The sequence below is a fragment of the Phascolarctos cinereus genome, unplaced genomic scaffold (genome assembly GCF_003287225.1).
Source record: "Phascolarctos cinereus isolate Bilbo 61053 unplaced genomic scaffold, phaCin_HiC Scaffold_5;HRSCAF=322, whole genome shotgun sequence".
Classification (NCBI taxonomy): Eukaryota; Metazoa; Chordata; class Mammalia; order Diprotodontia; family Phascolarctidae; genus Phascolarctos; species Phascolarctos cinereus.
The window spans coordinates 379,638,534-379,657,680 of NW_027555958.1; the positions used below are offsets into that span (position 1 = coordinate 379,638,534).

A 19,147-nucleotide genomic window follows, 5' to 3' on the forward strand; every position below is an offset into this window, starting at 1 on the left:
TGGAGCCTGAAGCTCATCCCCAAAGGTTCCAGGCTTTTTGTTTTCCTAGGGGACTGGTGGGTGACTGAAGGAGTTAAGGGGGCTGCTCCTAAATCCTGGCCTTCTCCCCACCCCAGGCATCTGCATCTGCCTTGGTTGAGTTTAATGAGAAACCCAGACACCTCATAAGTGACTATACAAACAACTTCTGGGACAACCACTAACTCATTCAGCAGAGAGAGACCCAGGGCTGCCAACACTGTGAGGGAAGATAAGTGAATGGAAAGACCAAGGAGAAAGAGGGTGGGTTTATAGCTGCCAGTCGACAGAAGGATTTTTGCACATTTGTCTGCAAAACTCTCTCTCAAAGTCAAACTCTTAGCAGGTTCTTTAGGGAGCGAGGATTAGAGCTCACCAGCCCCCAACTTTACAATATTTGATTAGGAATTTGGGGGCGGGACCCCTGGCTGGCATAAACCGGCACACACTCTTTTTCTACACACACACACACACACACACACACACACACGCATACACACTCACACATCTGCCAATCCACAGAAGACTAGACGGAGAAACGTGGTCGCTTTTTAAGAAAGACAACTCTTTAGGTAAGTTTATTCATTTTGCCTCCTTTTGGTACTTTGTATCCCTGATGGGGAGAGAGGAGAAGGGGAATAGGAGAAGTTTGAGTCAGAGGAGGAATCATCCCCTCTCCCAGCCCCTAGCGCTGGTAACAATTCCAGGGATGCTGGAGTGAGGAGGGGGTGGGGTGGCGGATGGGGGTGAGGAGAGAAGGGTAGCAGGATTTCCTTTGGTGTGTGCCCGCCTTGACTTTTCCACTTGGGGGTGCCTGCAGTTCTTATCTGTGAAAAAGTGAAGGACCAGGTAAGTACATCGAATAGCTGGTTCCTTTTAAATTACTATTCCCCAGTCCTGTGAGTGCCTGCAGCTTACTCTACAAGGGACCAGGCACCGAAATGAAACTCTGTGTGCCAAGATACAGGTGTGGGTTGAAGACAGACTCAGGAGGAATGTGGATGAGGGGTCTTGCTACTATTAGATAGTTTGTAATCCACTTATTAATCCAGATGTGGAAGTGTTAATTTCTCAGCCTCAGGAGGCGTGCGGGTGAGGGGTCCTGCTGCTATTAATTAGTTATTAATCAACTTATTAATCCAGATGTGGAGATATTAATTTCTCAGTGGTGGACAGATGAGAAAGAGGGCAAGAAAGAAGGAGAGAAATAAAGTCACAGAAACAGATAGAAAAAAAAGAGGGAAATAGAAATGAAAAGAAAAGAAAGCAGAGGGGGAGGGATCCGAAATGAGAAAGACAGAAAGGAGAAGGGGAAAGCAGTGCATCTGACAGTGACGCCCCCCCAAATTCCAGTTCTGCGTATGTTCCCCTTACAAAGCTTCAACTTGGGGGGGGGGTAATCCCTTTGTTATTGAGTATACATTCCAGGTCTAAGTCTTAAATAGGAAAGAAATGCCTCTGAAAAGTAGGGATGGACTGAGGTTCCTGAGAGCTGTCCAGGGAAAAGGTAAGGTCTCCAGACCCAGAAAATTTGCTTCTTAAAAAGGGACAAATTCTTCCCAAAGTGCTTAGTTTAGGAGAAGAGGAAATGGAGACAAAGCTTCTCTATGCCAATCTGTCCCCCAAAACCCCTCCCCCAAAGCAGCTACCTTGATCCAGCAGAAGCAGAGAGGTTATGCATGGAAAAATATGTGGTTGGCAGTGGGCAGTTCCATCCATCTTCACTTGTGCCTGGAGCCAAGGGCCAGCCAGCATGCCCAGGCAGTGGGGCAGCTGAGTCTGCTCCTAAGGAACACTGTGAGTTCTTTGTCTAAAGCCTGAGTCTGCCTGAGAACAGGCCAGGGATCTTGCTCCCCCAGCAACCCCAGGGGTTGTTGGGACTCAATGACCCTTAGGAGATTACTAGAGACAGAATTTTGAGGAGAGCTCCCTCAATTCCCCCAAAATATATCTGTCTAGAGAAGCCTAGGGAGAGGTCGTGTCCAGGAAAGTGCCCCCTCTTCCCAACCCAATGCCACACAAAGTTTGGGATTCTTCTGTCTCTTCAGCAGATGTAATGAAATGCTTTCCTCAGTTTTCTATTCTAAGAGACTAGCATGACACAGTGGGAAAGCTGTTGAGCTTGTAGCAGGGGAACCGGATTCAAATCCTGGCTCTGTCTCTTAGTACCTCTGTGACCTTGCAAATTAATTCCTATCTCTGGGCCTCAGTTTCCTCATCTGTAAAATGAAGGGATGCAATGACTCTGTGGTCCCTTCCAGCTATGATCCTTTAACACTATTATCTTTCTCCTGGTCAGAGCTGTCAATACCCAATGTAATGAAGAGAATGGTTGCAATGAGAGTGCCCTGAGGCCACAATCTCTATTCTCAGGGACTTTCAAGTCTGATAGGGAGAAGGTAGGTAGGGCTGGGGTGTGTATGAAGGTGGAAGATTCATTTCTAGAGATTTGATTCTCCACCTCGGGAAAGTACCCACCACCCACAACTGTGGAGCAGGCACCTGGCAGGAATGAATTCGATCATGTACTTGGTGTGCCAATCTTTTCATACCCATACTCCTCACCTACAGGCCTTCCTAAAAGGTGACACGCCTTCCCTCCCCACCAAGTTTTCCTCCAATTCAATGTTCTCATCCAATCGCTGTGGTTAGTATGGTGGCGATGGGCCGTGTGGCGCCACGGGTGATCTAGGCATGCGGCCTGGCAGCTCAGGTGCCAACATTCAGTGCCCTCTGGAGAGAAAATGACATTCCTAGATCATCTCTGCCAGACAGGTAGCTTGGTAAGAAATGAGTGAATTGAAGAAGAGGTGATGTCAGCAGGCTGGCAGGCAGTATCTACTGGAAGAGCCTAGGAATAGTCAGAGGATCATAAACTTGGAGCTGGAAGAGATAATCCAATACAACTCCTTCATTTTACAGATAAGGAAACTGAGGCCCAGAGAGGTGATGTAACTTGTTTAAGGTCATACAAGTAGTAAGTTAGAGAGCCAGGATTTGAACCCAGGTCCTCTAACACCAAACCCAACTCATTGGTTACCATTTACAACGAGATGGTGCTTGAAGCCAATTCCCTTCGCACTTTTCTCCATTCCCCGTCCCTTTCCTTTGGGTCTCAATGGCTGTTAGGCAGTGTCACTGGGGGAGGGTGGGGAATGCCACCGTTTTACTAGACACTGCAGAGGAGAGAAGATTATATTCAGTTCATACGGTATGACCTAATCTTTTGCACCAGAAAACCAAGCCCCAAATCTGACAGCCAGTGTCCTAAGCCTGGAACTGTTGTGTTGGTTCACTATTGGTCCACCTTTCCCTCTGTCACTCCATACACTGATAATCAAAGGAGTTTTCTCAGGAGCAGCACCTTCTAGATTGCTGGAAAACTAGGTACATACCCTGAACACTGGGAGGGGCTTCAGGATAGGAATCTCATTCCACAGCTTGAGGTGGTTTGGGCTCAAGAAACCCCCAACCTGCTAAAGGTACCTAGACTTTCCCCTGGAGATCCAGATGACTCTCCAGAGGAGGGAGGCACTCCATGCCCCTTCAAATATTTCAAATCACCCCAAGGTATCCTTAGGCATCTAAAAAAAACCCAGAAGGCTTTGAAGCCTCAGAGAGGGCCCAATCGGAAATGTGTTATTGTCGTGGGACTGCACCGGGAGCTAGCCCAGCTCTGGAGAGCTCCGGAGCACTCACACCTGACCCAATATAACTTGCAGGGTCCTAAAGGCTCCAAAGGTTCCCCAGGCTTCAGGGTCCAATTTCCCAATCTGTAAGAATCATACTCTATGGCCATCAGGAGAAGAGTCTGGTCTCCCAAGTCACCCTCTCAGGTGGTCAACACTCTGCATGCTCTTTGGGGCCCTCAGTGCAGAAGCCTGTGTGGAGTTACTGGAACAAAAGCCAGATAAAAACAGAAGGCATCGGGTCCTAAATTACTAAATCGACTTAAAGATCATCCAGTCCAGCTGCTTATTCTTACAGATGAGGAAGCCAAGGCTTAGGGAAGAGCAATGGTTTGTCTGATTTGCCAGAGCAGCAAGATCCTAGTAGAATTGAAACCCAGCTCCTGCCCTTGGGGAGTCTGACAGGGAACATTTAGTGTGGTCTGGTAGAAAAGATGTAGTCCCTTCCCTTAAGGCAGCTAGCTCCCTCCTCATCTCCATCTCCTGCCTTCTCTGGCTTCCTTTAAGTCCCAACTAAAATCCTAACTTCTACAGGAAGGCTTTCCTGACTTATTTTAATTCTAGTGCCTTTCCTCTCTTAATTACTTCCTATTTTTCCTATATATAACTTGTTTTTACATATTTGTTTGCTTGTTGTCTTCCCCTTTAGGTTGTGAGCTCTTTGAGGCCAGGGACTGTCTTTTGCCTCTTTTTGTATCCCCATCCGTTATCACAGTACCTGGCACTGAGTAGGTATTTAATAAATGTTTATTGACTGACTGTCTTTTAGTCTGATGGAGTAGACCTGGTCTCTACCCTTGGAGAGTCTCAGTCTTAGAAAGAGGGCTTAGTTCTTATCTTTAATATACTTCCAATCTGATGAAGACAGACAGACAGACAGACAGAAGCCACACCTACCCTGGATACAGACGTCATAACTCTGATCAGCCATGACTCTAGAGGACCAATAATAAAGTATGCCACCTGCTTCCTGACGGAGAGCTAATAGACAAATATGCAGAATGAGACGCACATTTTTGGACATAGCCAATGTGGAAGTTTGTTTTGCTTCACTACCATATTTGTTACAAGAGTTTTGTTTTTATTACCCCCACACACACACACACACAGTGGATGGAGGGAAGGAGGAGGGAGTGGGGAGGGAAAGGAAATGAGTGCTTGTTAATTGAAAAATAATAAAACACCCTAGCAAATAATATAGAGCAAATAATATCCACATTCCTACTCACTCTGCCCTCTCTCCTCTGACAGGTGCCAGAGACAAAATGCAGTGGATGTCCCTACTGCTTCTGGCTGGGCTTTGTTCCGTGTCCTGGGCCCAGTATGAAGATGACAGTCATTGGTGGTTCCACTACCTCCGAAGCCAGCAGTCGACATATTATGATCCCTATGACCCTTATGAGCCCTATGAGCCCTACCCCTACGGAGTGGAAGAAGGTCCTGCCTACGCCTACGGCAGCCAGCCTCCCCCGGACCCCCGTGATTGCCCCCAAGAATGTGACTGCCCTCCCACCTTCCCCACCGCTATGTATTGTGACAACAGAAACCTGAAGTACCTGCCTTTTGTCCCTTCTCGAATGAAGTACGTCTATTTCCAGAACAACCAGATTTCAGCCATCCAGGAATCCGTCTTTGACAATGCTACTGGACTTCTCTGGATCGCTCTCCATGGCAACCAGATTACCAGTGATAAGGTGGGCAGGAGGGTCTTCTCCAAGCTGAAGCATCTGGAGAGGCTGTACCTGGACCACAACAATCTGACCCGGATGCCTGGCCCCCTGCCCCGATCCCTGAGGGAGCTCCATCTCGACCACAACCAAATCTCCCGAGTCCCCAACAATGCTCTGGAGGGTCTGGAGAACCTGACAGCCCTGTACCTCCAGCACAATGAGATCCAAGAGGTGGGGACCGCAATGCGGGGCCTCCGCTCTCTGATCATGCTGGATCTGAGCTATAACCACCTCCGGAGGCTGCCGGATGGACTGCCTGCAGCCCTGGAACAGCTGTACCTCGAGCACAACAACGTCTACACCGTTCCAGACAGTTATTTCCGGGGGTCACCCAAGTTGCTCTACGTGCGACTGTCTCACAACAGTCTTACCAACAATGGGCTGTCCACCAATACCTTCAATGCCAGCAGCCTCCTCGAGCTCGACCTCTCCTACAACCAGCTGCAGAAGATACCTCCAGTCAATACCAACCTGGAGAATCTCTATCTTCAAGGCAATCGGATTAATGGTGAGACCTTGGGGATGAGAAATTGGGATGATTGCCATTTTTTGTTTGTTTCTTTGTTTTGAGACTGAGGTTCCCTTTCTTGCACAGGCTGAAAACTTAATGGCCCTCGTTGGAGCAGTCTTTTTCATATGCTCTATTTCCTATCTGGGCTGGTTTGCCCCTCCTTAGAACAGACTGGTAATCCCCACCATCACCACCACCAAGAGCGCACCATATTGGTTCCAGACTTAGTGCAGCCATCTGATTGGCTATCCTCCAGCCTCAGCCTCCCTATGTAGCTGGAATTACAGGCGTGTGCCCACAAATTGGGTGGATGGTTGACCTCTTAAAGAGCTTTCTGGAGCACTTGCCTGGTTGGCAACCCTAGTTGGGGAGCAGGAGGAAATTCATTCGAGGAGGAAGAAGCAGCACAAGTGGTATGCTGTACTAGAAAGAATACTGGATTTAAAGTGAAGACAGAGAATGTTACTTGTCAAACCTAGAGTATACAGAAAATTTTAAAGGCCTTAACGCCACATGTAGCCACATTCCCCAGATCCCTTGCTGTGGGCCAAGATTAATTGCCTACAGGCCAATGTTACAAAATGCTAGAAGGTACCAAGAGATGCTAACAGTCCTTGGACCAGAGCAAAATACAATAACTGTTGGGCCTAATAATTTGCAATTGTTTGGATCTCCCTGTGTTGTAACACCTTTACCTCACCCTGGAATCCTAAGCCCCTGATTTGTCACCATTAGATACTCCAAATGGGTCTTTTGATTTGTTTTGTTTTGTTTTTTCCATCAGGTAGCCCCTACCTCATTTCCCCATTCCTCACTTGCCACTTTAATGCGGGGTATTCTAGTTATAGATAATAAAATTCTCTAGAAGCCCCTTGATAAGCTCAATTCAGACAGCCTTTGTTAATTTAGAGTCTTTCCTGGTAGGGAAAATCCAGTATGAATCCTTCCTAGCAACTGCTTAAAATATTAATAAATACATGTTTCTAATAGGTCAGACCCATAAAATGCAAGGTGGAATAACATTTTTATTGGTTACAGCAGGAATCAGGAGCTCTGGATTCAAATCCTGGCCTCAGCTCTGAGTCACATTGTGGCCATAAGTAAAATTATGTCACCTCTCAGAGCCTGTTTTCCCATCTGTAAAACAGAAGACAATAGTGTATCCACCACTGCTTCACAGGACTGTTATAAGGAAAAGAGTAATGCAAACAAATAAAATATAGATAAGAAAACAAATATACACTTGTATAGGAGTTTAAAATTTGCAAAGCATTTTACATGTTTTCTCATTGGATATAGCCCCTACCTCATATAACAAACTGTGAAATAGGTGCTATTGATTATATTATACTTTATATTGTATCAATTATATTATGGTGACTTGTCCAGGTTGACACAGTTCGTAATTGTCTGCAGGAAGATTTTCACTTAAGTCTTCCTGACTCCACGTCCAGAATTCTAACCACTACATGGTTTTGTAAAACTTTGTTTTACTTTGAAAAACTTAAAGATTGAAGCAAAAGTGAATTATTATTATGTACAAATGCACAGTGACTCTAACCCCTACCCAAAGGGCAGAAGGCAAGTGAATCAACAGGCTTCCGCTTTCCTAAATGCTTCTATGTCCATACTTAACAGAAGTAAAAAGACCTAGCCTCCAGCCCTCCAAGAACTTTCATTTTCAGACTACAGCTGGTATGGGCAGTGAATGAAGGCGTTTATTTTACAATGAGATTATCCAGGTGCTCTTCAAATCCTTTTCCTAATGAGGTCTCACATTTAGCATAAATCAATCCCAACCAAAAGCGTTTGAGGTCTTAATCCCAGCTGGGAGGGACTGGGTCAGTATTTAACCTCCTTCTGATAGCAAAATCCTCTTCTCCCAGGGGAAAGCAAGGCTCATTAATGGCCCCAGGCAAAGAACTTTGAAGACTGAGACAACTGGGAGAGAATTGCACAATCAATGCTTAGAGAGAAAGTGGGTCTTCAGCCTTTTTCCTCTTAGATTTGCCTTTTTTGTGTTCTTAAATAGACTAGAGAAGCTAGAAAACTCAAAGGGAGGAGAGCTCCAGTCCCAAAGACATATAAAGGAGATTGCTGGTAGGGCGGTTAGAAAATAATGAGCTTTGGGGAAAGCCTGAAGTTTCATTACTGGCTTCCAGCCCAGGCTGGTTTTCTTGAAAACCTCACTTCTCCTGGGTCTTCCATCCCAAGGGAGCCTTTCTCTAAGATGTCATATTCTGCAAAAGGCAAGGCATTCATGCATTCAGCTGTGCTGGGCCACCTTATAGTTAGCAGAGCTTAATTTTCAAGAGGAATTCTCCTCCTCCAAAGCCATCTTCTGTGTTTTCTGCATGATCTCAAGAGTTTACCTTAAAAATATGAGCAGAAAGAGCAGCTGTCCTATCCTTGGACTAGAGGGGATGGTTTGGTCCCTTCCACTTCTAGGTAAGACCAGGCTGTCTCAAGTGCCCAGAAGTCCCTTAAAACTCTCCAGAGAAGGAAAGCCACCTTCTTGATGTTCTGGGGACTCACAAAAAAATTCTCCTTTCTATTGTAACTTTTTCTGCCTCCCCAAGTCCCTCCGACAATATAAAACCAAGTACCATATGTCTTGTCAACAATGGAAACCACCACTCACATAAAGACCGTGAGGAGTAATGAGAAAATAGGGCACCGGACCGGAAGTCAAAAAGACCTGGGTTCAAATTTTGCCTTAGATACTCTGTGACCCTCTTTCAACCTCAGATTCTTCTTTTATAAAATAAAAGAATTGGGCCCAATGGACTCTAAATTCCCCTCTGGCTCTGATGATCTGATCTTTTCTAGGACTAAAGACTAATTCTAAGTCTCTACCCCTAGCCTTCTCTTCACCAGACCAAATAACCCAAATTCCTTATTCCTTTCGGCCCCACTTACGGTTTGAGAACACCATTCTTTTGCTGCAGAAATCAGAAAACCAAGGCCCAGATAAGGGACAGGGTTTACCGAAGCTCACACAGACGAGAAGACTAGAATCCATGAATCTTGTCTTTATTCTATGGGCTCCCATAGCTTAGCATCTTAGAGTTGTTGGCTACTCTTTGGCCTTGCTCTAACTCAGATTAATGTCTGGAGACAGAGTTTCTCCTGGTTCATCTATGTTTTCTAGAGATCAGAAGAGTATGCAATGAGAGCTAGAAGGGACCTTAAAGGTTACCTAGTTCAATCCACTCATTTTGAGGTGGGAAAACTGAGGCACAGGGGGAAGAAGTGATTTGTTCAAGTTAGTAAATGTGGTTAGGATGTGAACCCAGGGCCTCTGACTTCAGATACAGCGCCCTTTTTTGTTTGTTTGTTTGTTTGTTTGTTTTTTACTGTATTACTTTGCTTCCTAGCCAGGGACCCTGGTTCTCAACACAGCAGCCTGGGGAATGAGGATGATCAAAGTTCTCGAAGCCAATGGGCATAAGGTAGAATGATGGATGGGTTGCTCCCTCCCCGCACCCTCCTTCCATCAGCTTACCCTTCAGCTTTTCCAGCTTGGCAGCGGCAAAGGAACACAGCTCAGACTGTTATTCCAAAGCCCTGGGATCCACTGAAGCAGGGCGGGTGCACTAGGAGGAATTTGGAAAGACTTAGGTCAGTGTTTAATGTGGGCCGAGAAATGTCTTCCCACTGTCTCTGAGCAGAAGCCCTGTCCTATTCATCATCATTCCTCAGAGCTAAATAGAGGGGCTCGGAATGTCTAGCACGTGGAAAGGAATCTAACAGCGCCACGCACATAAACCTATGCCTATCTACGTGTGGGCACGGGGTGTATATAAACATTTGCAGCCCAGGTGGTTAGCACAGTCTGGGCATCTTGACAAAGCATTCCTACCTGAGGCCCCCCCCGGTGTAGGACAGAGAGTCTATTACTAAGCTTCAAGCCCAGGTCCAGACTGGGCAGGGAGTACAGTTTGGCTTGAGCCCCCCCCCACCCCAGCTCCTCCTACTCTACCAATGTAGTCCTTCAGCCCAGATTAAGACAGCCTTGGGGCATTGTATAGACACAGCCCCTCTCTGGTCCTATCTTCTCTGATCTGTGAGCCGAGGAGCTCTCCAAAGGTCATACGAGCCATTCTCCTGTCTCCAGAGGGGAATCCACAAAAATAGTTCCAGATTATACCACTGCTTTCTGGAAGATCTCTGGAAAAGGATATTTTCCAGCCTCCCCAGTAACTCTTTCCAGGGTCTGGAACAACTTCAGTGGTCTGGAAATTCTTGCTTATGTCTCAGTACACAATAAGAGGTCACATGTTTTGGTTCCTAAAGTCAAGAGAATCTGGGTTCAAATCCCACTTCAAACATCACCAGCTATATTTATGCCTAAGTAAGTCACTTAACCTCTCTGTGCCTCAGTTTCCTTATCTGTAAAATGGGGAGGGGGGCTTGATGGCCTCTAAGGGCCCTTCAGCTCTAAATCTAGGATCCGATGCTACTGGGCTGCATTTTCAGCTCTTCTGTTCCTGGCCTATTCATGGGGACCAAAAATAACCCCTTACGTATATTAATTCTCCATCTCTTCTCCTGAACTAGTGATTCCAACTATTTTCAATTGTCCTCATCCATCCACTTTTGTTCCCCAAATGGTTTCTTTCAAGGCCACCAATCCTCATTTTCTTTCTCTCAAATTCACAGAATGTTAGAGCTGAAAAGGGTCTTAAATTTTACAGTTCTACCTCCTGATTTTGACAGATAAGGAAACTGAGGCCCAGAGAAGGGGAATGATTTTTCCAGGGTCACACAGCTAATAGCTAGCAGAGCTGGGGCTAGAACACAGACCTTTTTCACTTACTAGTTGTGTGACCCTGGGCAAGTCACTTAATCCTGTTTGCTTCAGTTTCTTCATCTGCAAAATGAGCTGGAGAAAGAAATGACAAACCACTCCAGTGTCTTTTCCAAGAAAACCCCAAATGAGGTCATAAAGAATTGGACACAGCTGAAATAATTTAACAACCACACCATTTACTCCTTCTATATCTCAAGGATAAGATCATTGAATTATAAATTTAGAGCTGGCAAGGACTTATGAATCCAAACCCCTCATTTATAAATGAGGAAACAGTCACATAAAGTTTAACTGACATGCTCAAGGTCACACAGCTAATAAATATCTGAAGGAGGATTTGAACTCAGACTTTTCTGATCCTAAGACTATGCTCCACCAAAACTCCATGCCTCACTTCCCAGCCCCCAAACTGAGAACTCTATGACACCTTTGAAAGCCAGGGAAGGTCTCTGCTATCGGGGTGGGAGTGGGGGGAGAGAGAGAGACAGGGAGGGAGGGGGAGAGACAGGGAGGGAGGGAGGGAGGGAGGGAGAGAGGGAGGGAGGGGGAGAGAGAGAGACAGGGAGGGAGGGGGAGAGAGAGACAGGGAGGGAGGGAGGGGGAGAGAGAGACAGGGAGGGAGGGGGAGAGAGAGAGAGAGAGAGAGACAGGGAGAGAGAGAGAGAGACAGGGAGGGAGGGAGGGGGAGAGAGAGAGAGAGAGAGAGAGAGAGAGAGAAGAGAGAGAGAGAGAGAGAGAGAGAGAGAGAGAGAGACAGGGAGGGAGAGAGAGAGAGAGAGAGAGAGAGAGAGAGAGAGAGAGAGAAGAGAGAGAGAGAGAGAGAGACAGGGAGGGACGGAGGGGGAGAGAGAGAGAGAGAGAGAGAGAGAGAGAGAGAGAGAGAGAGAGAGAGAGAGAGAGAGAGACAGGGAGGGAGGGAGGGGGAGAGAGAGAGAGAGAGAGAGAGAGAGAGGGAGAGACAGGGAGGGAGGGAGGGGGGAGGAGAGAGAGAGAGAGAGAGAGGGAGGGAGGGAGGGGGAGAGAGAGAGAGAGAGAGAGAGAGGGAGAGAGAGAGAGAGAGAGAGAGAGAGAGAGAAGAGAGAGAGAGGGAGAGAGAGAGAGAGAGGGAGGGAGAGAGAGAGAGAGAGAGAGAGAGAGAGAGAGAGAGAGAGAGAGAGAGAGAGAGAGAGAGAGAGAGAGACAGGAGGGAGGGAGGGGGAGAGAGAGAGAGAGAGAGACAGGGAGGGAGGGAGGGGAGAGAGAAGAGAGAGAGAGAGAGAGAGAGAGAGAGAGAGAGAGAGAGAGAGAGAGACAGGGAGGGAGGGAGGGGGAGAGAGAGAGAGAGAGAGAGAGACAGGGAGGGAGGGAGGGGGAGAGAGAGAGAGAGAGAAATGAACCTGAAAAAGCAGTTCTAGGATGACCGTAAGATCAGGTTCCCATCAGGGAGGCATGCACTGCTTACATGTAGACCATCCGAAATGTAACATCTTAAAGAACAACTAAAGGGAAAGTCCATGGTCATTTTCCCCCAAGCCTACATATACTCGTTTCCATCTAAAGGGCCACAAAGGCAGCTCTTCAAGGTTGTTAGAACACTAGCCAGCAATGGAGCCGACAATGACCTATGCTTGGCTCTTCCCCATAGGATCACCAACACAGCAGGCTGTGCAGAGGGATGCCAGATTTACCCAAAACAGGAAGTGTCCTGGGAGAGCAGGATCATTAGGTCCAACTTAGGCCAGCCAGAGAGAGAATGGGACCAAACTATATAGAAAATGACTGCAGAAGTGGCTTGTTATTGGGATTGAATGGATTTGGAACTAGGGCAGGCCATATGGTATAACAGAAAATACATTGGACTCATAAGCAGGAGACCTTCATTCTAGTCCTTGCCCTGTCACTAACTAGTCTGTGACCTGGAGAAAGTTTCTTGACTTTTCTAGGCCTCAGTTTCTTCATCTGTAAAATTAGAGACTAGAATAATCTCTAAGGAATCTTCTACACCATTCAATCTTTCTCCGTTAGATGGTAAGCTCCTTAAGGGCAGGCACTGTCTCTTTTTCTTATTTGTATTCCTAGCCCTTAGCATAGTGCCTAGAAAATTGTAGGTCCTTAATGAATGTTTATTGATTGAATCTTGGAATCTTTAGTTCCTAAGGAAACTTTAAGAACCTTCTTCACTCACTCAATCAAGTATTTATTAAGCACCTACTGTGTGCCAGACATTGTACTAATCCCTAAGGCTACAAATCATTAGAAATTGTAAAGAAAAGGGAAAGGGAAAAACAGCTTTTAAATCTGCAAGAGGTGAAAGAATTCTTTCTTTGACCTTTGAGGTCCTTCGCACCGTGAGTGGTCTGTGATTTTCAAGCTTTCAAGTCTCACTCTTTCACATGAAAGACTCTCTGTTCTCTCCTTTGGCAAAGCAAAGACTGGGAAAGATAGTGTACACTTTATATAACCCCCCTCCCCAAGCTCTGATGATTAGAGGCATTTGTCTCTAGGCTCAATCTCCCTCTCTCTAATTTCCTGCCACTTTCTGTATCTGCAAAATGACAAGAGGGATTTGAGATCTGAATCCCTCTGCTTTCCCCCTTGTTCACTGCTGTTCCCCTACGGAGACCCTCCCTATCCAGAAGCTAAAAACCAGAGTTTCTCATGCACAAGCTTTTCCTCCAAGCTGCTGTTTTGCTTCCCTCTCTCTGTTCCATGCTGATGACAGATAAGAGAAGATGCTACCTCGGGCTCACCAGAATCTCTAGGACTATGAGGTCTGTATGTTCCTAACTCGTGACCTACAGACCGTGAAGCTCAGGTCTGCAACATCAGAGGATGTGTTCATTTTTCAGGAGTTGAAAGAGTATACTGGGCTAATAAGCCTCGGAGTTCCACCTCCATCTTGCCCCTAACTTTACACCCTACTGATTTCAGTCAGTGCCCCTTAATCCCCCAGATTAAAAGTAATGGTCATAGTGATAACTTTGGCACCACATATGCTAACACTGGAAAAATATAGAAAAGACTAGCACGGCCCCTGCATAAAGATGACATACAAATTCATAAAGTATTCCATATTTAAAAAAAAAATCAAGTTATAGTTATGGTGAATAGAGCTTTAGCCTTGAAGTCTAAGTGGCCCCAGGCTCTAGTCCTGGTCCATTCATTCAGTAAGCATTCAGTAAGCACTTACTATGTGCTAGGCACTAAAAAGACAAATTGCTTTTGCCCTCAAGAAACTTGTACTCACCTTGGGGGAAGCAACTCTTATGCATGGAAGATATAAAATATACACAGAGTAAAATAACCAAGGAATTGGGGGAAGGGCATAGCAACAGCATGAATCAGAGAAGGCCTCAGTAGGAAATGGGATGAGCTGAGATTGTAAGGAAGCTGGTCATTCTATGACAGGCATGGAATGGAATGAAGGGTAGCCTGTGCAAAAATGCAGGGATAGAATATAGGATCTGAGAAATTTGGAGTGGTTTGCTAGAAAATAAAGTATATAAAGAGGAGTAATGTGTAACAAGCTGGAATAGTAGGCTTCAGCCAGATTGCATAGGGTTTTAAATGTCACATGGAAGAGTATTTTACCCTAGAGGCCAGAGGGAGCCACTAGACCTTCTTGAGCAGGGGAGTGACGTGATCAAACCTGTGCTTTAAGAATACAAATTTGAGGGGCAGCTAGGTGGTGCAGTGGATAGAGCTCTGGCCTTGGAGTCAGGAGGACCTGAGTTCAAATCTGACCTCAGACACTTGACACTTACTAGCTGTGTTACCCTAGGCAAGTCACTTAAATATGCATATATCGTGTCATATCATATCACATTATATTATTATATATAAATTTGGTTCTGACCCTTAATAACTATGTGACATTAGTCAACTCACCTCACCTTTGTGAGTCTTGGTTTCTTTCTTTGTAACAGAGGTGGATAATTTGTAAGGTCCCTTTGACCTCCAATGTTAACCATGTCCTGTAATTCATGGTGCCCATCCCTGGATGTTCTACCCAGAGGCACTGTCCCAACCAGCCACAGACAGGCTGCCTGCTACTCTTGGACTTGTTGGGAGAGGGGGGTGGGTCTGACATATTCAGAACGTGGCCAGGCCTCTCACTAGGACTCTTGTCTACACCTACCTCTTCTCCCCACAGAATTCTCCATCAGTAGCTTCTGCACTGTGGTTGATGTCATGAACTTCTCCAAGCTCCAGGTGCTGAGACTGGATGGGAATGAGATTCAGCGCAGCGCCATGCCTGTTGACGCTCCCCTCTGCCTTCGCGTGGCCAGCCTCATTGAGATCTGATCCAGTTCCTTCACTGGGCCCCAAGGGGAGGGAGAAGTGGCCCAGGGGAGGGGGCTTTGATCAGAGATGACAGCAGTTGCTCACTGTCCCATTTTGTCTGCCTTGATGGTTTGGTTTGGCTTTTGCTGGAAGTTTCGGGACTGCCCAGTATGAGTGTAAGGGTCATACCTATGGTTAACAACATCATCACAAACAAACAAAAACCAGCCATAATCAGAGGCATCAGCAACCAGGAATCAGCCTCTGTGATATAATATCAGTCACACTTGACAAATGCTGGCTGGATGGCCACTCTAGTCACACGCCCATGATGTGCATCCCATGAATCCCTAATTCATTTTGTCTCCTTTTAAGCGAAGTTAGATTACTGGGGATGGGGGCAGGAAAGGGACACAGGATTTAGGCATATACCTGGTGATCTCATGAGGAAGCCATCATTTTGAAAGGGCCAGAAGTTGGTGGGACAGCTGAATGATGTCATCATCAATACCTGCTAGAAATCCCGCCCGCAAAATTTGTACCCTTTCAAAACTAAATTCTGGGATCATAGAAATGAATCTCTTATATTGGATAGATGTTGGCTAATCCTTCCTGTTGGATGCAAACTACCCCATCTGACCAGTTGGTACTCTTGGACTTCTCAGGAAGTGGAAAACAATTATCCTAAAGTTTCTTTAAGCAAAAACTTGAGATAACTAACATTTCCTACCAGGCTCCATTCTGATCCTCTTTCAATGAGCAATCTTTAACATTGCCTCTGCCCACAGAAAGAGTTTCCTTTGCAATAACTCTGGGGCCTCATAGTTCAGAATATACCTTTTGTCTAGCTCCCTTCTCTGAGTTTCCCATAGTCCCCATAACCTTTCCCCCATAGAAGCCTCTTCAACATTAGAGATGCTCTGCTGTGAGTCAGACAACCTAGGGGTGTGTGAACATTTGCTCTATGGCCTGTAGGGAAACCTACACTTTCTAAGAAGTGGGAAGAATAACAACAGTCATGCTTCTTTTTAACTCTACCCCTTGGAAAACATTATATTGGATGCCATTAACACTCAGAAGTCCCATCCCCCAAATGGTCTGGCATCCTAGCAATTTACCTGGTCTACTGAAAGGCATTTACCTTAGCCCTACACTAAGCTTTTCATACCTGGACAGTGGTTATCTTACTCAGAGAAGACCAGTTTCCACTCATGACCAGGGTCCATGAGGCAGGCAGACTTTGCTCAGTTCCTCAGGCAAACCAAGAAATCAACTGACAAATCCCCTGAGTTCACAGACATCAATCAGCAGTTCCATCCATTCCTCTGCTTTCAGTGTCCTTCTCTGCCATTAGAGCAGTAGTAGGAAAAAATAACTTCCAGGAAGGAAGTAGAAGGGGCTTTGGACAATTGGCTTCTCAAGGAATGAGGTATAAAAAAGGCTTGACCCTTTCTTTGAATATTTTAAGACCTAAGGGGGACCAGAAAGCTCAGCAGACCACCTTGGGTGTGTTCTCAGGGTCAAAGGTCAGGGGATTTGGGTTAGACTGAACTCTGCTTCTTCTCATATTCCTTCTAGAGCTCCAAAAAAGAAACTAAACCATCTTCTCCTCTTTGCTGTCCATCTGCAGGGCTTTCTGAGAAGAGGAATTCATGTCAGTTGGGTCATCCTAGGGCTTGAGAGAAATGTGCTAAATCTGGAAGTGCTCATTAGGGCTCATTGTGCCCAAGCCAGCCTGCCAAATCTTGTCTGGGCTTGGCATCTTGGGGCTGTTCTCATTATTGAAGATGCCTGGTTTTGGGTGGAGAATATAGTTAGCAGTTTTTTTCCATTCCAGGATGGATGTACTTGCCCAGCTCTTCACCATCCCGTTTCCCCTGCTTCCTCTCTTATATGACATTTCTTCTCTCCTGTGAGGCTTAGATAATGGAACACTATTTGGAGTAAAGATTTCTAAGCTGCCCACTTCCAGGGTGCAGCTAATGAAACCTAGTCTGATGTCTGCTTCCTACATAGTCCCCTTCAACCCCTTCCCATGACCACCACCACCATTACATATGGTGTCTGCTTTCAAGCTTCCCTTATAAAATAAGAGGGATTATATTCTTGGCCCCAGGCCCTGAATCCCGCAAAAGCCAAACAACCCGCTCATTTTGGTCAGGGAGCTTCTGAGCAAGGGGGCAAGTGCTGTCCCCTGCCCCAGTGCTCCCCAGAAACCGTCTGCATGTAAATTCCATGGCATCCATATAAAGGACATTGTACTATTGGCAAAGCATGATTGGTAGCTATCCTGACCAATAAAACCCTTTTATGATTGCAGCTGGAGGACTGGAGGACTCTCAAAAAAGAGATGGTTCAGAATATCTAGGAAATATCTTGAAATACCAAATGCCATATGTATATTTGGAGAGGATCACCTTGGGAAGGGTTAAGAGTTATGGGAGTCACTGGGTTCTCAGAGTAAGAGAGTCCACTGTCTCCTCTACCCTTCTACCTGGTCAGGTAAAGAGAAGGAAGGTGGTTCTTCAGCCTCCCTTGATCACAGGTACTAGAGTTGTCCAGTCTTCATGGTCAATCAGGTCTTCTTTATGCTTAACCTTACTCTCTGGCTTAATCTTCCCTCTCATTTGGATCTCAGGGAGATGAAGTGAATTCCTGCTCAATTATTTATGGATTAGACTAAATGATTTTTGAAGTTCCTTCCTCTCCCGAGAGTTTATGACTCTATGAGATCAACTAGTTACCTTTGGTTATTCTGAAGGATTCAGAAAGCCTGGATTCTAGTCTTAGTGATGCCACAAACTACCCGTAGCAAGTCATTCAGCATTAATGGGCTTCACTTTCTTCATCTCTATAAATGAAAGTAGATGATCTCTAGTTTTTGTGATTCTATTTTAATCATCCTAACTCTTTCTCCTCATCATCTTCTACCGTCAACTCTGAAACTCTAGACTTAAGAAGGAAGCATGATGTAGTGGGTTAGAAAGAGACCTGACCTCAGAGTCAGAAAGACTTGGGCCACCTCTCACATATGCTGTGAAGGTAGACCATTGACTTAACTTCTTCATGTCCCCAGGCAATTCTGCTAGGGTATAAATTGCAGAACTAGTTTTTACCTTTTTTGGTAGAGGGAATCTAAGATCTAGGAAGAAAGAAAGAAGGGGAGATAGAGAGAGAGAGAGAGAGAGAGAGAGAGAGAGACAGAGAAAGAGAGAGAGAGAGAGAGGGAGAGAGAGAGAGAGAGAGAGAGAGAGAGAGAGAGAGAGAGAAAGAAGGAAGGAAGGAAGGAAGAAAAAGGGAAGGAAGAAGAAGGAAGGAAGGAAGGAAGGAAGGAAGGAAGGAAGGAAGGAAGGAAGGGAGGGAGGGAGAGAGGGAAGGAAGGAAAAAAGAAAGAAAGAAAGAAAGAAAGAAAGAAAGAAAGAAAGAAAGAAAGAAAGAAAGAAAGAAAGAAAGGAAGAAAGAAAGGAAGAAAGAAAAGGGGTGAAGGAGGAAGGAAGGAAGGAAGGAAGGAAGGAAGGAAGGAAGGAAGGAAGGAAGGAAAGAAAGAAAGAAGAAAGGAAGGAAGAAGGAAGAAAAAGGGGGAAGGGAGGGAGGGAAGAAGAGAGGAAAGAAAGAAAAGAAGGAATAGAAAGAAAGAATGAAGGAAGGAAGAGGAAGGAAGGAATGTAGGGAGGGAAGGAAGGTAAGAGACAGAAGAGAAAAAGAAAACGCAGACCTAATTTTAGGTGTAGGAACCTGAGCTTCTTCTGCCCCCTAGTGGCAGATGTCCTGCACCCAAGGCATTTACTGGAAGACGAACACACACATTATGCATATGTATACATGCCAGGAGCTGTGCTGAGGATAAAAAAAACTGAAAGGCTCTCTGGCCTCACAGACTTACACTCCATTGGGATGGGAGGGGTGGGGCTTAACAGCATATATGCAGATATGTACTGAACGAGGAAAACTGAAAAGGTAGAGAACACCACCAAATGAAAGGATCAAGGAAGTCACAAATTTAGGCAAGGACTAGAAAAATAGATTAGGTACAGGAATGAGGGAGCAGATTAGGGGTGCATTTTTAATGTGGGCCTCTCTTTGGGGGTCATTTCCTGACAGATAAGCCCTGAAAATATCACAT

General features: G+C 45.7%; 1 protein-coding gene and 1 non-coding gene across 2 annotated transcripts; both read left to right on the forward strand.

Annotated features, from left to right (window-relative positions):
- Positions 1-175: 175 nt before the first annotated feature.
- On the forward strand, positions 176-17,343 carry FMOD (fibromodulin). The gene is made up of 3 exons (XM_021003235.2): positions 176-590; positions 4,959-5,945; positions 14,894-17,343. The coding sequence occupies exons 2-3, from the start codon at positions 4,973-4,975 to the stop codon at positions 15,043-15,045; spliced, it is 1,125 nt and encodes a 374-aa protein (XP_020858894.1). The 5' UTR covers positions 176-590; positions 4,959-4,972; the 3' UTR covers positions 15,046-17,343.
- On the forward strand, positions 13,713-13,819 carry LOC144458024 (U6 spliceosomal RNA). Its single transcript, XR_013487587.1, has one exon. It is a non-coding gene; the product is annotated as a U6 spliceosomal RNA (small nuclear RNA).
- Positions 17,344-19,147: the final 1,804 nt, after the last annotated feature.